The sequence below is a fragment of the Neofelis nebulosa genome, chromosome 3 (genome assembly GCF_028018385.1).
Source record: "Neofelis nebulosa isolate mNeoNeb1 chromosome 3, mNeoNeb1.pri, whole genome shotgun sequence".
Taxonomy (NCBI): domain Eukaryota; kingdom Metazoa; phylum Chordata; class Mammalia; order Carnivora; family Felidae; genus Neofelis; species Neofelis nebulosa.
In genome coordinates this window covers 112,700,707-112,722,625 of record NC_080784.1, presented here as the reverse complement: position 1 = coordinate 112,722,625, position 21,919 = coordinate 112,700,707, and the positions used below count along the sequence as shown (strand labels likewise).

Below are 21,919 nucleotides of genomic sequence, written 5' to 3'. Positions count from 1 at the left end.
AATAAATACATAAATATTTTTAAAAATATTAAAAAAAAAAAAGCTTGGATTGAGAAATTAACAGTGGACTTGGAAAGAATTAGACAATCCAAAATTTCAAAATAATTTTCAATAGGAGTTAGCAACTGAAATATTTAGGGAAATCCAGGTTAACTCTCTTAATTTGGGTTTCTGAATTTAGTTTTAATTCTACTTCCGAGCTTCTTGGGTTATGGTTTCCTTGCCATGAAATGAGGTGATTGGCTGTTAATTTCTAGTCTAAATAGTTCTAAAAGTCTTTTAATCTGAAAAAGAAAGCAGAAGTAAACCAAACAATTTGACTTGGGAATAAACACTATCTTTTGTTCCAATAGCTAACAGGTACTCAACATGGTTCTCAAGCTCTGAAAGAAGAATCATGGAAAAATTCAGTCTTCCTTAGACAGTCAGTGATAGTTTAAAATCTGCGTTTGAAAATATTTTCCTCTCTACTAACGAAAATCCGAGCAAGTCCCCACTTTCCTATTTTACATTGTGTAAATTTCAAATACAACATCATTGAAGATTAACTCGATTTATTTCCTTATCTATTACTCCCCTTAGAATAATAAAATTGTTTTGTAGATCCATGGATAAATGTATATTTCCATGTCATGACTTGTTTTAGAATAGTACTTTTCATGTCTATTATGTCATTACAAACAGTAAATAAAATATTCTATATTATATACAGCTAAATATCCACAACAGTGAGAATTTATTCAGCTAAGGAAAATACATTATATAAACTGGCAAACATGAGCTGATGCTCCCTGTAATCACTGAGCCATTAGGTTGGAACCAGCCCTAGCAGCATAGATCTAACCATCAAGAGCTCACAGACTGGAAAGAAGTCCACTATGGAGTAACACTTGTTCATAGAAAGTGCAGGCTATGTGACAGACACTGTACGTGTATATAGAAATCTAGCCTTGGCCTAAAGCCTCAACACAATTTTAGAACTCACTAAGTACTCTGAACTAAAAATAACAAATCCAAAGCCTAAGAATCATTGAAAAACCAAACAAACCAAACAACCTCCTAAGGTCACAAAAAGTGCTATTTTAGACTTGTTCTTTAGTTCCTATGTCCAACTTGATGTTACCCTCATAGAACTCTACATAAAGAAAAAAATGTCTTTGAAATCCTATTTGGTGAGGTCCCAATAGTTTATTTTTGCTTTTATTTCCCTTGTCTCAGGAGACATATCTAATAAGAAGTTGCTATGGCTGATGTCAAAGAGATTACTGCCTGTGTTCTCCTCGAGGACGTTGATGGTTTTCTGTCTCATATTTAGATTTTTCATCCACTTTGAATTTATCTCTGCGTATAGTGTAAGAGGAAGCAATATAAGAGACCCTCTCCCAATTTCATTCTTTCACATGTTGCTGTCCAGTTTTCCCAAAACCATTTGTTGATGAGACTGACTTTTTCCCACTGGATATTCTTTCCTACTTTGTCAAAGATTAATTGGCCATATAGTTGTGGGCTCATTTCTGGGTTTTCTCTCCGTTCCATTGATCTTTGTGTCTGTTTTTGTGCAGTAACACACTGTCTTGATCACTATTGCTTCATAATATAACTTGAAGTCGGAAATTATGATGCCTCCAGCTTTGCTTTGCTTTATCAAGATTGTTTTGCCTGTTTGGGGTCTTTTGTGGTTCTATATAAATTTTAGGATTGTTTGTTCTATCTTTGTAAAAAATGCTTGTGGTATTTTGATAGGGATTGCATTAAATGTGTAGATTGCTTTGGGTAATATAGACATTTCAACAATATTTGTTCTTCCAATCCATAAGCATGGAATGTTGGGACTTTATCAAAATAAAAAGCTTCTGCACACTGAAGGAAGCAATCAAGAAAACTAAAAGGCATCCTATGGATTGGGAGAAGATATTTGAAAGTGACATATCTGATAAAGGCTAGTATCTAAAATATATAAAGAACTTATAAAACTGAACACCCAAAACAAATCATCCAGTTAAAAAATGAGAAGGCATGAATAGACATTTTCCCAAAGAAAGCATACAGATGGCTAACAGACACATGAAAAGATGCTCAACATCACTCATTATCAGGGAAATACAAATCAAAACTACAGTGATAAATCATCTCACACCAGTCAGAATGACTAAAATTAACAACACAGGAAAAAACAGGTGTTGACGAGGATGACGAAAGGGGAATTCTCTTACACTGTTGGTAGGAATGTAAACTAGTGCAGCCACTCTGGAAAACAGCATGGAGGTTCCTCAGAAAGTTAAAACTAAAACTACCTTATGATCCAGCAACTGCACTATTAGGTATTTACTGAAAGGATACAAAAATACTGATTTGAAGGGATACATGCACCCCGATAATAGAAAGAGCCCAAATATCCATTGACTGATGAATGGATAAAGAAGAAGTGGTATGGTGTGTGTGTGTGTGTGTGTGTGTGTGTGTGTGTGTGTGTGTAATGGAATATTACTCAGTCATAAAAGAGTAAAATCTTAACATTTGCAACTATGTGGATGGAGCCTGAGAATACTATGCTAAGCGAAATAAGTAAGTCAAAGAAAGACAAATACCATATGATTTCACTCATATGTGGAATTTAAGAAACAAAACAAATGAATATGGGGGGAATAAAAGAGAGGCAAACCAGGAAACAGACTCTTAATTATAGAGAAGAAACTGAGGGTTACTGGAGGGGAGATGGAGGGGAGGGTGGGTAAATAGGTGATAGGTATTAAGGGGGTCACTTGTGATGAGCACTAGGTGTTGTATGTAAGTGATGAATCACTAAATTCTGCACATGAAACTAATATTCCACTGTATGTTAACTAACTGGAATTTAAATAAAAATTTGAAGAGAAAAAAAAAGAAATCCTATTTGGGTGGGCCCAAGTCATAATCTTGTCACATGTTGGCTTTGTGAACTTGGATGACACCTAATTCTTTTAACTTCAGCTTTCTCATCTGGTAATCTAACATAACTCATTGAGAATGAGAAGTTTTATTATAAAAACAAATGTCACCTGTGAGGGAGGGTCTAAAATAGGTTTTATCAAAGCCATACAATTAAATAAAACCAAAAATCAATATGGTAATAAAAAGGGCACCCTCTGGCTCCAAAACATCCATTTAAGTCTGCTCATTCTGCATGGCCTCATGTCTGTTATAGAATGTCTTCTATGCTGGAAAAACTTGTAGCACCTGGCCAGGGCCAAAGGTGGCCTTCATTACCGGCTATTAACTGATTTCTGTTTCTCCATGGCTTCTGAGTCAAAGTCCTAAGGGACAACAGCTATTTACCAACCAGTATGAAAACATTCCAGTATCTTAACAATAGTAAATGCCATAGTTGTGTGACTTTCTAGATAGTAGATACAGCAGATACCTTTACTTTGCTCTCACAATATTTTAGCTGGGTATTGGTTTATTTTCTCTCAACACTTGGAATATATTATTCCATGGTCCTCTGGATTTTATTACTGCTGTTGAGTAGTCTGCTGAGGGTCATCATTACCATAAATGTAATATGTTTCTCCTCTTGGGTTCTTTTTTAAAGTCTTTATGACTTGGGTTGATGTTTTTCAGTTTTGATATGATGTGTCTAGATAGAAATTTTTTTTTATTCTCTTGAGGAATTACATTTTCCAGATCTGAAGATTCATATCTCATCAAGTATTGCTACTACTTCAGGTATTATTTCTTTGAATATTTACAAAATTATTCTCTCTTGCTTTTCCTTCTGGAACTCCTATTATACTTGCTCATTCCATATTCGTCTGTTAACCTCTCATATTTTCATCTTTATACTACATCTTGGGTCACTTTCTCAGAAATTTTTTACTAGTTCATAAGTTCTCTTTTTTGTCTTAAAAAATACTCATTTGTATCAAGTTCATATATGCAAATAGTTTAAAGTCTCAAAGAGGCAACCGCTTTAATGTTTTTTACTGATTCCTTTAGTTATGACTTCATCACTAAATAATATGGTTTTACTGCTAGTTCTTGATTTTTCAGATGTGGGTAGTATTTCTGTTATCTATTTCTATCTAAAACCACACCAAAACCTAGTGTCTTCAAACAATTTGTTATTTCTCAATATACTGTGAGGCAATAGGATGGTTCTTCTGCTTTGTATCAGTTAAGATGCTGGACAACCAGAGGGCCTTAAATAATGTCACTCACATAGCTGGAAGTTTGTCCTGACTGCCAGCTGGAAGTTTAGCTGACGTTGTCAGCCAGAACATTTTAGCTCTCTTCCACATGGTCTCTATGGCAGCTGGATTCTCAGAGTCAATTACATGTATATATCATTATTTATATATATTATAAATATAATGTATATAGTAATATATTATATATAGATAATATATAAAATATATTTTTATTTATATAAATAATATATAATATATATGTTATATTATGCCTTCTTAATTAATTTGCCTTCTTATCATTATGAAACATCCCTCCGAAGAGGCTCAGAAAAAGTCTCCCCAAATTATGCTACTGTGACATGGAGATCATGTTGAACTAAAGGCAATCAAGTCCCAGTGGCCTCACGAAAAGCTCTTTACCACTGCCTTATCTATAAAAAAGAAGTAAAAATGTCCCTATTTGTGGGGAAATTCTGCAATTATAAAGGAAATTTATATTGGAAAGGGGGCCTGTACCAGAAAGAGATCTATTACCAGAGATAATTTTTTACATAAGAAATTTCTGTGCATAACAGGGCAAGATTTGTTTCCCAAACATCTCCTACTCTCACTTTCCTATGAATGGTCTTCCTTCCCTTTGTAGCCCGAGACCTCGACACCTTTCCTTAACTCAAGATGTTACAGAAACCTCAATTTCCTGGCTGCCTTTTGAATTTAATATCTTTTAAGGGCTCCCATACATATGTTATTAAATTTGTTTTTCTCTTGTTAACCTGTTTTATGTCATTTTAATTGTTAGACCAGTCACAGAACCTAGCAGGGTAGAAGAAAATTTTTTCCTCCCAACACCTTCTTATCCCTAGTAATGCTCCTTATATTGAAGTCTAATTTGTCGGATATTAATATAATCACACAAGCTCTATGGTTAGTATTTGCATGGTTATATCATTTCTCATCCTTATTTTATTTTATTGTTTTATTTTATTTTTATTTTTATTTTTATTTTATTGAGAAAGTGTTAATGGGGGAGAGAGGCAGAGGGAGAGATGGGGAGAGAGAGAGAGAGTGAGAATATCTTAAGCAGGCTCCACACTCACATAGAGCTTGATCATGACCTGAGCTGAAATCAAGAGTCAGATGCTCAACTGACTGAGTCACCCAGGTGCTCCTTTTCATCCTTACTTTTGTTTTAATATAGTTTTTTGATGTTTACTTATTTTTGAGAAAGATAGAGACAAGAGTGTAGTGGGGAAGGGGCAGAGAGATAGAGGGAGGCACAGAATCTGAAACAGGCTCCGGGCTCTGAGCTGTCAGCACAGAGCTGGATGCCGGGCTTGAACTCACTACCCATGTGATCATGACCTGAGCCAAAGTTGGATGCTTAGCCTACTGAGTTACCCAGGTGCCCCTCATCCCTACTTTTAATCTGTTTTCATATTAAAAGTGCATCACTTGGGAATGACATATGGTGAAGCCTTTTTTTTTTCTTTTTTTAATTAATAGTCTGAGAAAACAATCCCTAACTTTTAATTGTTGTGTTTAGCCCATTTAAAGTAATTATTTATCTGGTTGGTTTAAGTCTACCATCTTGTAATTTGTTTTTCATTTGTCCTATCAGTTCTTTCTTCCTTTTCTCTCTTACTGCACTCTTGGATTGAGTTGTCTATTTCCTTGCTTTTAATATTCCCTTTTACCTCTTCTTTAACTGTATAGCTGTATGTATTTGAGGTGTGTGTGTGTGTGTGTGTGTGCCCTATTTATTGTGTCTTCTAGTGATTGCTCTAGGGCAGTGGTTCTCAACAGGGGAAAATATTGACTCCCAGGGGGACATTTGACAGTGTCAGAATAAATTTTTGGTTGTCACATTGGGAAAGGTGAGTGCAAATGGCATCTAGTGAGTAGAGGCTAAGGATGCTGTTAAACATCTTACAATGCACAAGCCAGGCCTCCATGAAAAAGATGATCTGGCTCAATATGCTGAGGTTAAGAAATCCTGCTTTAGGTATTATTGTATGCATTCTTCATTAACCACAGACTACCTTGAAATTATATTAAAACACTTCTCTATTAATAGAAGAATGTTACAACTGTGTATTTCCACTAACTTCTCCTTTCCTTTGTGTTACCTTTATTTCACTTCTCAGCTACAACTCCTACAACACATTGTTATTTTTAATTTTTGCTTTATAAGGTCAACTGTCCTTTTATTTTTTTTAATGCTTGTTATATTTTTTAAGTTTATTTATTTTGAGAGAGAGAAGAGAGAGGATCCCAAGCAGGCTCCACGCTGCCAGCATAGAGCCCAATGTGGAGATCAGTCCCATGAACCATGAGATCATGAGCTGAGCCAAAGCCACGAGTTGGACGCTTTAACAGATTAAGGCACCCAGGTGCCCTAGCTGTCCTTTTAAAAACAAAACAACAAAAAAGTATATTTATCTACATTTCTAGTGCTCTTTATTCTTTGTAAATCTGAGTATCCATTTGGTTTCATTTTCATGCACCTGATGAGCTTCCATTGGCCTTTTTTGTAGTAAAAATCTGTTGTAATGAATTCTGTGTTTATCAGAAAATGTCTTTATTTTGCTTTCATTTCTTTTTATTTTTTTTTAATTTTTTTTAATGTTTATTTACTTTTGAGATACAGAGAGACACAGAGGCATGAGAAGGGAGGGGCAGAGAGAGGGATACACAGAATCCAAAGCAGGCTCCAGGCTTTGAGCTGTCAGCACAAAGCCCGATGTGGGGCTCAAACTCACAGACCTCGAGATCATGACCGGAGCTGAAGTCAGACACTTAACCAACTGAGCCAGCCAGGGGTCTCCTATTTTGCTTTCATTTCATTTTTCATTTCTGAAAATTATTCACCCTAAATGTAGAATTCTAGGTTGACAGTTGTTTCCTTCCTCCCTCCCTTCTTTCTTCCTTCCCTTTTCTTCCTTTCTTTTCATCCTTCCTCTTTCTTTTCCTTTTTCTTTCTCTTTAAAAATATCATTCCACTGTGGCTTGCATTTGTCCTGAGAGATCAGATGGAGTTATTGTTCCCCTATATTTTTTTTACCTCGGATTTTTTTTTTTAGAGATTTTTCTCTTTATCTTTAATTTTCCACAATATAGGTATGGTATGCCTAGGTGTAAATTCTTATTTATCCTTTTTAGGATTTGTTGAAATTTTTGGATCCATGTTTGAATTTCCTGTCAAATGTAAATAATTTTTGCCATTATTTTTTCTTCAAATACTTTTTCTACCCAATTCTTTCTACCACTTTTGGAACTCAAGCACAAATATGTTGGACCACTTGATATTATTTCATAAGAAGATGACACTGGTATTTTTTCTCAATCCTTTTTCTCTCTGGATTAATTTCAACTGAACTGTTTTCAAATGTGCTAATCCTTTCTTCCATCAAACCTGCTGTTAAGCCCAACTGATACATTTTTGAAATTTCTGATATTGTATTTTTCAATACAATTTTAAGTTCCAAAATGTATTTGCTTCTTCTTGATGTTTCTATTTATCTCCTGAAATACCATGTATCTATACCAATTATGTCCATATTTTCTTGTATATGTTTTCACATGTTTATAGTAGTTGTACTCATGTTCTCAACAAGGTCTAATAAATGGGTCTTCTCCAGGTCTTTTATTATTAACTGTCCTTTCCTTGATTATGGCTCCCATTTTTCTGCTTATTTTCATGTCTGTTTTAAAAAATTAATTTATATTAAATGTGTGCAAAACAACAGTGAAAACTAATGTATAATTTTTGTTCCATTTTGATTATTCCAAGAGTACAAGGCTTTTCCTCAGCTAGGGTGAGAGTGATTATTCAGATTCTTCCAAGAGTCATGTTGAACACAGTCAAGCCATGTATATACTGTATATAAAGTTTTAACTCACCGGTAATTAGCCTTCGATTTTTTTAAAAAGTATTTGAGCTGGAAGGGAGTTAGGTTACTTTCAGAAAATTTTGGCTCATCTTCAGATTCAATTTTAGGAGGACCCAGAGTCCAAGCACTGCAAGGATGCAGAGAAATACACAGTTTGTCACAGTTTTCTAGTCTTTCTTCCATTGCTGCTTTCTTGGCAATATTTGGGTGTAAGTGGCATGTGGAGAGAGGGCTGCAAAGGTAATTTATTTTCAAATCTGGAGCTTATTCTGGTTTTCTATTGCTTCATCACACATTACCCCAAATTTAACAGTTTAAACATTTGAAATGAAGACATTTTAGTTGAAACAAAACAATAATATTTGAATGTTTGTTTGGGGTGGGGAGGGGCAGACAGAGGGAAAGAGACCAAGCAGGCACCATGCTCAGCACAGAGCCCAACGTGGGGCTTAATTCCACAACCGTGAGATTATGACCTGAGCCAAAGTCAAGAGGCAGACACTTAACAAACTGAGCCACCCAGGTGCCCCACAATATTTGAAATAAAAAATATTATGTGGATCTGGCTGGAAGTAACCTCAAGAATTATCTTGAGGTGTTTCCAATCACAGGCCTATTGGTTGATATCAACCGTTGGTATCACTTGGGATGACCCAGACCATCTCCACACACCATGTCATATATGGACTCCATACACTGCACTCACAGCTGCAAAATCATGGGTCCTAAAAGGACCGGACAGAACTGTATCACTTTTATGACTTAGTCTCAAAACTCACATATTATTTCCACTATTGTTGCAAACCTGATGAAATTCAAGAGGGATCATGGACACTACCACTTGATGGGAGAATGTCATCAGATGCGTCAGATTTCTTCCAGATTCTGGTATCTCTCACAAACCCACACGGCTGCCTAAACCTTGGTTGGTTTCTCCTCATTACCATCTTTGGTGGACCAATTCTTCAACTGTCCATATTTAGCCCAGGTATCTACTCCCAAGTAGGAAGCTGCTGAAGCTTTTTGTTCATGTATGAACATCTCATTTCTCTGAAAATTAGTTCATCTAGGCTTTCTTCTATTTATTGTTCCTTGCGGACTTCATAAAAAAATGAGTTTAATTTTGTTGAAGTCTTTATTACCACATGCCTTTCATGTCCTATATTTTAACTAGAAGCAGAAATCTCTTCATTCATGTTTAATTTCAATGTCTATATTTTTCATTTCAATTAGTTGTTTTAATCAACTATCCTTTCATATTTCCTTGTTTTCTTTTTTATGACATTAACTATTTTAAACATGCTAGGGGTGCCTAGGTGACTCAGTCAGTTAAGGGTTGACTTGGGCTCAGGTCATGATCTGACAGTTTGTGGGTTTGAGCCCCGCTTCAGACTCTGTGCTGATAGCTCAGAGCCTGGAGCCTGCTTCAGATTCTGTGTCTCCCTCTCTCTCAGCCCCTCCCCTGTTTGCACTTCTTTCTCTCAAAAATGAATAAATATTAAAATAAAATTTTTAACATGCTTATAGCATGATTGCTTTTTATATTTAGTGTATAAAATTCATGGTTTTGTTTTTCTCTGCTATTCCATGTGTCTGCTTTGTACCATAGTAGTTCATTTGTAATTTGTGATTGCAAGCTCATTTTCAATGTGGTTTTATATCTATGGAAATCCTGTGAAACTTACATGGAAAGTATGTATGTCTTTCTCCTTCCCCTAGAGAATGTTTTTGCTTTGCAAGAAATATCAAGAGTATCAATGTCTCAAAACCACTTTTTATGTTAATTTCTTAGCCTGGGGTTCCAAGACTGAGGTTACTGTAAATCCCAATTTCTTAATAGAAAAAGAGCCATTTTTTTTCCTAACCCAGCTTTCATCAATATTAAAAAACTTGCTTTTTATCTCCTACCCTTCCTAGCCCTACTTTCTGATGGTAGAACTGGACTCAGCAGAATACCTTTCTCTTTTGCTGGCAGGTTCTATGTTGAGATCTTCCAATAAGGGTGCTGAGGAGACAGTGCAAGACTCGAAAAGGCAACTTAATTCTTTTTTTGCTATTTTGTTCTCCATGTAATGGCAAGTGGATCAGCAGGAAGGAGTCCTGGCAGTGGTTACCGCAGTGGCACAGCCCTCCTACTCCAGTGGTAAGTGCCCCCCAGTCCACAGAGGTGGGTTCACTCACAGGCAGACACCTTCCATCTAGCTTCTCCATTACCAGAGGAGCAGGGCAGGTTTCTATGGCATCCACAGTCTTCTCCGAGGTCTGAATGTGCACTTTGTAGGGCTGTCCTCTAAATGGCTAAATTCCTCTTCTGTTCATTTTCTCCTCAGTCCCAGGGGTGATGGTTGCTCCCAGCAGTACCTACATCTGTTAGAACTTGGTTTCCTTCTAGCATTAACCACCATTTATCTGTTTAATAATTTCTCATGTTCCCTGTTCAAGTTACTAGTTCAGTTTCTGACCAGGCAAGAGAGACCCGAAACAAATTCTGCCAATTGGAAACACTCCATATTAATTATATAACTGTTCTTATTAGTTCCTCTCTTTGTGAAATGTAAATGTAGGGTGAGCAAAAAAGGAAGCAAATTACTTGGTGTATACTGTAGTCAGTGACACTGACCAACTAATGAAGCTCATCACACATCCAAAAGTCAGAAGGAATGGGACATTGGTGATTGAGCCATAAGTTAAGTAATTTCCCCTTGACTTTCCCTTTTATCTTCAAGCGTACCCTTGCATGCCTTCATTCTTGGAAAATCACTTAAATGTTCAATTTAGTTATACAAATGTAAAGTAAAAGACCATTACAGAAATAAAAGCATTTGAGAGCAGTGATTTTTAAGGAGCTAATTCACTCTGTATAACAATGCAAAGGTTGTTTGTATTATAGGCAGAGTTGGTTCACTTGGACTGTTTGTTTATAGGAATGTTTGTTTTTTAATATGAAATTAAGCTGTGATGTGCCTACAAAGTGTTACTTATCATTATGGAAATATGCTCTTTGTTGAGCCATTATTGAGCACTAAGGAGCTGTAACCAGATTTAATACACCTACATTTTCACTTCATAATGTTCAGAAATAATGTACAAAAGAACTAGGCAATGCTGGATCAAGTTAAACCTGGACTGGACTATTCTTTCACATATTATTATTTAAAATTGAATATATAGGACTTTAGGACCCATAATGATACCAGATTATTGTATTATGAGACCGTTCTATTTATGTTCCTAAGGCAAATATTCCTAATTGGTAGGGAGTAAGTTCTCCCCATAAGCCAGTGAATGGCCTTATTTTCAGTCATCCTGAAAAGATGCAGATCATGGGACAGAAAGGCCTAGGAGATGGAAAACACGTTCCTCTATGTAGGCCACAATATCCTGGAGCCTTACTTCAAGCAGTGGTGTGGAGTACATTTAAGTGCAGGTCTAAGAGGCAGAATTTTGAAAACCCTAGTGTTTTTCACAAGATTCCAGGATATAGATACAAAGGAAAAACTTGTTGAAGAAAATCTCCTTCAATCTGTATAATAATAACAGCTAATATTTATATTATATTTAGGGTATTATAGTTATAGTATGGCATATAATGTACATTGCAAAAAGTGTAGTGTAATCATATTATACTAAGCTCTTATCATTATACTAAGCACTTGCTTTTAATATTCTACTAAGCACTCGATTAAATGCTTAATCACTTAGGGGCACCTGGGTGGCTCAGTCACTTACGTGTCTGATTCTTGATTTCGGCTCAGGTCATGATCTCACAGTTCTCGAGATCAAGCTCTGTGTTAGGTATGCGCTGGCAGCATGGAGCCTGCCTGGGATTCTCTGTTTCCCTCTCCCTCTCTGCCTGCCCCCCTACCACTTGTGCTCTCTCTCTCAAAATAAATATTTTTTTAAATGCTTAAATAATTTATACTGACAACAAACCCATGAGGTAAACTTAATTGTCTCATTATCTACATTTTATAGCCATCTTATCTGGTATCCTGTGTAAATTTTGGTAATCTAAACTCTGTTCCAGTGAATTGAAAGAATGGATTTATGTCCATGTTTGGACCACTATGGTAACAGAGAGCACAGAATGCTCCCCTAACCCCCAGAGAAACATGACTGTAGCAGCTGATCTCAAAAAAGCAAAAAGCAACTAATAGCCAATAGAGGAATTCTGAGCAAAGAGATTCATATTTGAAACTTCACAATCCAGACGACAACTAGAGGTACAGATTGTATCCTGATCGACTGCAGTTTCCATGAGAAAAACTTCTTCCTCTGACTTCAGAATAAACCACTAGAGAGAAAGGAACTTTGCAAGGGATGAGAAAGGAGAAAAGTCCTGCTACCGGGAAGGTGGGTAGATGGCGTCTCTAGCAAGCTGATATTAAGTGGCCATCACTGTAGATAATTTGTGTGTCTCTTACTGGTACATTGACTAGTCTGCTGGGCAAACTGCCGTTTAAATGATTTCTCTAGCTGTGATAATTAAGCATAAAAATCCTACCAGAATACACTTGACTATTGTCTTTATTGATTCCATAACCATTCTCAAATGCAGGTTTGGAGATGCAATATTGTGCCATGGCAGAAACACAAGACTTGTGCTCAACTCATTTTATTGGAATCCACCCACATTAAAATCCTCATCACTTTCTAAATGTCTGCATTTGTTATCAAACTTAACCAAATTGGCTATTAATTAATCCTTCCGGCTGATAGGCCAGATTAAAAAATTTTTTTTCTCCAATTACAGATGTTTCAAATTATCATTTAAAAAAACTGAAAAAAATACAAGGAAAAAAATCTCCCAAATCCACAATCTTGCTAATATTGTTATTTACCAATTTTTATTTTCCCCTAGGAATATATGTAAGAAAGAATGTATATATGTATTTGAAAACATATGTGCTTTGTTTTAAATATGATTTGGAACACACTATATATATAGTTTTCTATCCTGATTTTTTTCATAATGCATTTTGCCATGCTATTAAAGCTTTTTCAAAAAGTATTTCACGGGGCGCCTGGGTGGCGCAGTCGGTTAAGTGTCCGACTTCAGCTCAGGCCATGATCTCGCGGTCCGTGAGTTCGAGCCCCGCGTCGGGCTTTGGGCTGATGGCTCAGAGCCTGAAGCCTGCTTCCGATTCTGTGTCTCCCTCTCTCTCTGCCCCTCCCCCATTCATGCTCTGTCTCTCTCTGTCTCAAAAATAAATAAACGTTAAAAAAAATTAAAAAAAAAAAAGTATTTCACATGGTTATGGAATAAGACCATACCAGCAAATTTAACCATCCTTCAATTGTTGAGCATTTACTTTCTTTCTGGCTCTTGGCAAATATTTCCAAATGATTTTTCAGAACGAATTTCACTGTCCCCCATTCAGGACAATACTACTTCACTGTACCCTTTCAAAAACTGAACATTTTTATTAGGAAATTTTTGTCAACCTGACAAGTGAACAGTGACTTTCCTTTGTGTTTTAATTTGTATTTTTTTAGATTAGTGAAGCCCATTTTTTAATGTTTTAATCATTTGCACTGACTCTGAGGATCGTTCATATCCTTAACTGAGTCCAGATCTACTTTTAATAGAGGTTTATAAAATGTCTATAGTTGCATTAATTGTGGTGTCACATGCAGTTGTAAAAAAATAGTATAGAGAAATCACTACATGTATCCTTTACCCAGTTTTCCTCAATGGTAATATCCTGCAAAACTATAACACAATGTCACAAACAGGATACTCACATTGATACAACCAAGATACAGGTTTTCCATCACCACAAGAATCCATTCTCTACTCCCTGATCCCTGGCAACCATGCAATCTGTTCTCTGTTTCTTTAATTTTGTCATTTCTAGAATTATACAATATGTAAGCTTTTGATACTGGCATTTCAATTCAGAATAATCTTCTGCAGATTCACTTAATATGTGTGTGTCAATAGTATGTTCCTTTTTGTTGCTGAGTAGTAGTCCATAGCTTTCTTTAAACATTTATAGTTGAATTTTAAAGATTATTTCACTAATAAATTTGCTTGATTATGGGGACTGAAAGAGGGATAGAAAGTATGGTTGCTATTCAATAAGTCATTCAGTCATTCCACCAATATTCACTGATTGCAAACTAATAGGCCAAACATATGCTTTATGCACTTGGTTACAAAAAACGACCAAGACCCAAATAAGGTCACAATTATTTAAGAGGCAGTTCTAAAACTGAAACCTAGGTCGGTCTAGATTTCAGGAAACAAGAAAACGAATAGCTCAGAAACGATTTTTTCATTAGTAACAATTTTCCAAAACGTAACAATTTTCCTAGATTAAATTACAACAGGCTAAAAATAGACATAGTTTTAAAAAAGCACTTTATGCAATGGACTGGGAGTTTACTAATCCACGCCTCAGATGCGATTTTAAGGCCCAAATCAAAAACCAAGTTGTACAGGAACACTGGAGAATGCAGACCAAGTCGCGTCAGAGTAGCTATCTCTTCGCATCTACTACAGAACCCAGCAGCACGCTTGGATTGGCAAGGCGTGGATTGATGTCCCTGAAAAACCATAGCCCTCGAACTGATTTCCTCTGGACCACTACCACCTCTCCGAAATGATCTGAAATTCTGATTTTGAACAAAACAAAAAGAGGCCGGTAGGGCACCATTAAAAAGTTTCTCTACAATATTGACAGTACGGAGATAGAAACGCAAACTAGAGACCAGAAAAGAAAAAATTCCTGGTGCATTCAAAACTATTTCACTCAGTCCCCTGACTGTATTTGCCACTTACGGTGCAATATTAACTAAACCTAAGCACACAACACACAGAGAAGTGCCCCTTCTCATACCCGATGACTTCTGGCCTTGGGCTCTAGGTAAGCCGCTCACAAGGCTTTGGTACAAAATTCAAAGGCTGAGCCTTGACCGTTGCGACGCGCGGAGACGCTCGGGACCCAGACGCGGGAAACGCAAGGAGAAAAGGAGACTTCTAGTTAGGTCAAGGTCCAACAAAACAAACATCCACACCCAGGAATTGAACTAGCTCCAAGGCAGAGGCTGCGGACGCGGGAGCTTGTGGAAGTGACGTAAGAACCGGTGGCCGGAGGAGGCGGGGCCGCAGAGGGAGGGCACCCTATTGGGGCCCGGGAGAGGGCGGGGGTGTGGCAGCGTCGGCGGCGAGGCGCTGGCCTGGGTGCTCGGGAGGGCGGGGTCTGGGTGCGCGACTCGCGGGGACTGGCTTCCTTCAGCGGCTGGAGGCGGTCACTTGTACTAGGCTGAGGTCCTGAGGCGAGCGAGGGGCCATGCGGACAGCGAGGGAGTCCAGATCGCGCAGCCCGGCACTCTTCCCTCGAGCGGCAGCGACTCGGTGGCTGCTGGAGTAACCGCTGCCTTTGTTCCGAGCGCCTGTCCCAGTCTCTCACGCCGTTGCGCGCCGGCCGGCCCGCCCTTGGTCCCCGAAGCCTCATTCGGCTCGTGCCGCGCGGATGCGGCTGCCGGGCCTGAGTGTGGGCTTTGAGCGGGAGGAGGAGGAGCGGCGGCGCCTGGGCGGCATGCGATGGGGAACTGCTGCTGGACGCAGTGCTTCGGGCTCCTCCGCAAGGAAGCGGGGCGGCTGCAACGTGTAGGAGGCGGTGGAGGGTAAGCCCGCTGGGGGAAGGGCCGAGCTCCCACTGGCTCCTCCCATTCTGCCCCTTGCGGGGAACCCCCTTCACTGTCTCCGTTTCCTCCCTCCCCCTATGTCTTCAAGTAGGCCGGGAGCCCCTCAGCCCGGCGTCGAGCGGGCTGTCGTAGTGGAGGCCCTGGTCGAGAGGTCCCCCAGGGAAAAAGCTAGAGAAGGGGGCGGGTGTCGCTCTTGCCGCCTCCAGCAAGACTCCCTCCCGGCGCGATGTCACGCGGGGAAGGAGTCGTGGTAGGCGTCTTCTCTGGGAAGCATGGGGTACTCTCTACGAATGGGCAGTAGAACAGGCTTCACAACAACCCGGACACACCCTACGTTGAGTTTGGGCTGATGCCAAGGGTAATAGCTGTGTATTTGATCCTCCCTTTGGCTGTGACAGAGCCGCTGAGAATCTGGCTCCAGAAAGTTGATATCTCAGAGGGATTGTTAGTAGAAGTCATTTGGATGCTTTATGTAGTAAAATAAGGTTCCAGACATTGAGTAACTCTTTGACATGTACAAAGACTTGCCGAATTGCTGGGTTCCCAATAGGCATTCGGATTCTTGGTACTGATAACAAGAGGAGCAGTGTGTGGCTTTTCCGTATTAATTCTTTCGGTTATTTCCAGAGGAATGCTAGACCCTGATTGCTACCTATAAACTCTGTAATACTGAGGAAATCACAGTCCTTCTGAACCTCACGTCTCTTGATTAAAACTGGCATATGCATAGGTTTTTCTATTCACACCATCCATAGAATACTAGAATTTCATTATTCCATTTTTGTGTTTTTATTTCTTACAGTGTTGGAAAAAAATTAGAACAAACTCCTTTGAAGTTGGCTTTGTTGTTGTTAAATGTTTCCCAGAAATTCAAACTTAGAATAGAAAATATGAACCAAGACGCTTTATGTAAGGAATAAGACTTTTTGCACTTTATGGAACAGATTGCTAAATTTTCAGTCTCTGTCTCATTGAACCAACATTATTAGGTAATAGGGTGTTCTGAATACACGAACGGGAAGCCACATGATTTATAATTTGGATCTTTTGGCGATGGAGATCTTATTTATATATGATTCACTCATTGGTTCGTCAGGTGCATATTCTTTGTGTTCATTGCATCACCTCACTGATACAAAGTAGCCAAGGTTGTGCACTAAGTAGTCTGAATGGAAAGGTTAGGATTTAAAGATTTTGTGCCTAGTTTAGTGTCTTGGTTTCCCTGACTTAAGGGCTATTACTGTCAAAGGGGAACATGACAGCTGTTTTTATCATGTCAGACATAATCCTGTAATTTACTCCTAATTTTTGTGTGCAAGTGCACCAATATAGTTAAATATGCTTAACTAGGTTTGAGTAAGGACTGGAAGCCACAAAATCTCTGGCTTTGTTAATATTCTGTTTGTATTTGTGTTGTGGTGTGTTAAAGTCTAATTGTAGAAATAGGGTCTTATGATCTAATTGGGTAAGCAGAAATCATTTGTATTTGATTTTGGACACTGTGGTGTCTGGAGTTTTTGTTTTGATCTTTCATTATGATTTTACAAACTAATTATGCTTTCCTTAGAGTGTAGCATTAAAATTGTAGATTTTACTCCCCAAGCACCTAAGCTTGGCAGCATAGGGAAGGGGCTGGGGGAAATCAGTGAAATCAGTGTGTTAATTGTCGGTTGATATGCCATAAAAACATAATGGTTTGATCTGTTTTCCTCTGTTATGGGCAAAACTCCTTGAACAAGCAAGTCCTATTGAAGGAATGAACTTCTGTGGGTGTGGACACTGTCATCTAAAACCATATAATGGTGATATCAGTACTTTTTCTATCAATCCATAAACATAGATTTGGACAAGACAGTTCCCTTATTTGAATATACTGATAACTTATTGTTTTACATTAATTTTCACATTGTTTTAGAAGCTTCTAGTAAGCATGCAGAGACAAGTGGATGTAGCTAATTGTTATTTACAGAATAAAGTTGCACTTTGCCTCTCGTTTTAGTTGCTTTTTTTTTAATCCCCTGGTAATTCTGATTTTCTTTTTGGTATAGGTTTAGATAATTAACTAATAGTTCATCTGAAGATGAAAAATTTAGGGAGTGATCGCAAAAACTTGATTTAATTTATATTTGTCACTGTAGTTGTCATAGGTAGGAAGAAACTGGGCTTTCTTAGACTGTTTTAAGCTGGACATCACAAGGATGCTTTATGACCTAGGGCCTTAGCCTCATAGATTCCCCAAGGGTATCTCAAAGTCAGATCATTCAGTATTCATTACCCAGTTTCAAAACCAGAATACCTCTGATTTTGTTTATAAAATATTAGGGAATTCTAGTATTTTATATTCTAAGATATCTGTCAACTAGTCAAAATATTAATATCAGCGTTAAGATATATATTGCAATCAAATATATTGCTACTAATAAAATTATTTGGTGATTAAAGCAGAGGGAGTAAAATATCTTTAAGGAATAAAATTTAGACATCTTAATGAGTCACCCTTTTTCACTCTAGGAAGTTTTGCCCACCAACACATTCCAGAGGGCTCCACCTGCTGGTCAATTCTTGGGCAGTACTGGAAATCTTTTTTGTATGTACTTTTAGTGTTAGTTTCTTTCTCAAACTGAAGATCCAGTTATGTTTTGTTGTGTTATATCTTAATTACCATTTTTATCTTGCCATATATTTCCACACAGTGGTTCCAGTTAAGATGTACAATAGGTTTTTTTTAAACTATTTTTTAAAGTGTATTTATTTATTTTGAGAGAGAGTGAGAGAGAGTGCATGCACAAGCAGGGGAGGGGCAGAGAAGCAGAGAGAGAGAATCCCAGGCAGGCTCTGCACTCTCACCATAGAGTCTGATGCAGGGCTCAGACTCATGAATCAAACCGTGAGATTATGACCTGAGCTGAAATCAACAGTTAGACGTTTAACCCACTGAGCCACCCATGTGCTCCAAAATGTGCTGTGGTTTTATATAAAGGTATGATCATGTTTTGTATCCTTTATATTTAATATTTGTTGGCCTTTTGGCTTCAGCCACAAAGTTGCCTCAATTCAGGCAATAGTTTACAATGATCAGCTGTTTTCTTTCCTGGTAAAAAATATTTTAATAATAGCTGCCAACATCTGATTACTTCCTATGTGTGCAGGTTCTGTTCTAATAACTTTACATTATCTCATTTATTCCTTACCACATTCTTGTGACAAAGGTAAGTACTATTACATACATTACAGATTGAGAACTGAAGTGTGGCAAGTTTATTTTACTCAAGATAGCTAAACTGGGATTGAGCCCAGGTCCCTATGAATTCAGAGCCTTTACTCTTAATCACTAATAGCTCACGGCTTTTTATTTTGTAGGTAATGTATGCATATATCTTAACAACTTGACTCTTTATTCTGTATGATAAACTGTTCTTGAAACTATGCACTTGACCTCTGCAACATCACTTTTATTTTCCTGCTTCTCTGCTGGCTGTTCTTACTCTGCCTATTAAGTATGGGATTTTTCTCCTTGTTTTCTGTGCTTTATTTAGTTCTCTTTACACATAAACCCACCCCTGAAGAAATTTCATCCATTCCTATGATTTCCCAACCACCAACACTTCCAAATCTCATGTCTTCTGAACAGACCTCTTTTCAAGGGTTCAGCACTGTATTTTCAGTTGCTGAGTGAACAGATACACTTGGATATGTGAAGTCTCCTCAAATCAGCCTATCTAAAATATCTAATATTGCAGGAAATATCTAAAATAGTATAATTTCTTTCCCCCAAGGTTTCTTCTTTCACTGCTTTATGAATTAATTCCTTTAACAGCTGCATTCACAGTTTTCCAAGCCACAGACTAAACTTCACAGTCTTCTACCTCTGTCTCATCAGCTAAGTCAGTCTCTTCTTTATACATATTGAATCCATTTCCTTTGTTGGTACTTTGCCTTAAACTTTGTCTTTTTTATCGCCAGGTCACTGGCTTCTTGATGGTTCTCCCTGTTGTATGTATCTGTCATACTTCAGTCCATCTTCCCTTTTTGTCATTGGAGTTAGGCTTTCTAAAACTCATACTGGATCATACTAGGCCCTTACTTAACCACTTCCTGTGTGTCCTATTTCCTACAGCTAAATTGCTCAGCCTTTTTCCCCTTCTCTGAGAGATGATGAGATGCATGGCAACAGCTCAAATGTGCAACATAACGTCTGCTCAAGATTATATGTAGTCTCTGCATTTGCGTAAAGAGTGTAATCTCAGTATTCTCTCATTCAGAAGATAATATCAGAATACAAATCAGTGAGAATAATATAAAAAGGAAAACAATAAATCTAATTTCAAAAAACAACTCATTCATAAACCTTAATATCTTAACTTTTTTTGAAAAATGATAACCTTCCATTGAGAGTAGTATCAAATTTAAACTCCCAACAAGATAATTTTAATCTATTTTACCAGCCTAATTGTGTTTTCCAGTTATATTTTTCTTAAAATATGCATTAAAATTGTAGATTTTACTTCCTGCATGCATGACCTTGGCAGCATAGGCAGGGAAAACCAATGAAAGTATTCTCTGCCATTCTTGCACTTGCCACATCCCCAAATTCCTAGATACTAGATGGACTATATGCATTCCTGTTTTAAATTACAGTGTTCTCTCATCCTTGCCTTTGTGTGTGATATTTCTTCTTTTCCTGTTCTTGGTGAGCTTTTACTTATTCTTAAGTATTGCTGTCTTTTTTTTTTTTTTTTTTTTAACGTTTATTTATTTTTGAGGCAGAGAGACAGAGCATGAACGGGGGAGGGGCAGAGAGAGAGGGAGACACAGAATCGGAAGCAGGCTCCAGGCTCCGGGCTATCAGCCCAGAGCCCGACATGGGGCTCGAACTCACTGCGAGATCGTGACTGAGTCAAAGTCCGACGCTTAACCGACTGAGCCACCCAGGTGCCCCAAGTATTGCTGTCTTTATGAAACCTGCCCAGCCCCCTGAGACAATGTTACCTCCCTGAGGAAATAATATTTTCTCTAGGCTTCAATCTGCTTTATAAGGTGAGCTTTTTCTGTAAAGGTCCAGATAATGATATTTTAGGCTTTGCAGGCCATAGGTGCAGCTTTTTTGCCACTACTCAGCATTGCGGTTTTAGCACAAAAACATAGATAATATGTAAACAAATTGCATGTGACTGTATTCTAATAAAACTTCATTTTTCAGAAACAGCACTGGGCCAGATTTGGCCCATTGACCATAGTTGTCTGACTTCTAGCATAAAAGGTGATATGGGTTGAGAGCTCCTCAAGGTCAAGGATATGCTTTATCTCTGTCTACTCTCAGTGTCTCATGTTTGTTGAATAAATAACCAGGGAGTATTACTTATGTACTTGTAAGATATAGAAAACAATGTTTTCTCTTATCCTTTTTCTTTTAGGTAATTGTCTAACTTTAGCAAAAATGTCACTCGTTCACAGAGTTGAACACATATCCTACCAGTTTTACATTGATTAATTAAAAAAAAAAAAAGACCATAGAGAATACTAATGAGAATATTTCATCATAATACATGTTGCTAAAATAGTAATCAATAGTGTCATTGAGAGATTCAGTTTGGTTTTCTGCATGTTTGTCAGAAAAATATACAAGTATAGGACATTTCTTTTGAAATTTCAGGAGTTAGGAAGGAGAACAGTAGTAGACTTAAATGGATATGAATTTCCTGAATATTCTGTATTTTACCTTAAAGACTCCCCAGGGCTCTGAACCTTACTCTATTCTTTTTTAATATATTTTCCTTCTTGAATGTACTTTTCCTTGGTGATGGCATGAAAACACATGGCTTTACCTATTACCTGCATACTAATGAGCCCAGTCATCTCAGTATTAGCTCTGAAATACGTAATTACCCACTGAGTATTTCCACTTGGATATGAAACATAACTTCAAATTCAGTTTGTAAAGCTGAGCTCATCTTTCTTCCCTTCTCACAGCCCTTTCCTCAATTTTCTATTTTTTTATTTTTTAAAGCCCCAATCATTTCTTTTACCTTGTGCCCTACCTCATGAGTGGTAAACACTGTATCGTCACTTAAAGCCATGAATCTAAGAATCATATTAAACTCCTCCCTTTCAATCACCCTACAAATATGGGTTGTCATGTTCTGTAGATGATACCTTCTGAATTGCCCTTACATCTTTCCAACTAATACAGCCTCCCTGCCTTAGAACAGA

General features: G+C 37.7%; 1 protein-coding gene across 2 annotated transcripts in view; it reads left to right on the top strand.

The window, feature by feature from the left end:
- Nucleotides 1-15,549: 15,549 nt before the first annotated feature.
- AP1AR (adaptor related protein complex 1 associated regulatory protein) overlaps nt 15,550-21,919 on the top strand; it is a 39,986-nt gene continuing 33,616 nt past the window's right edge. For both annotated transcript variants that reach the window (XM_058721637.1, XM_058721636.1), the window contains exon 1: nt 15,550-15,688. In XM_058721637.1, coding sequence (XP_058577620.1) covers nt 15,606-15,688 — 83 coding nt within the window. In that variant the 5' untranslated portion in view covers nt 15,550-15,605. The remainder of the gene's footprint in view (nt 15,689-21,919) is intronic.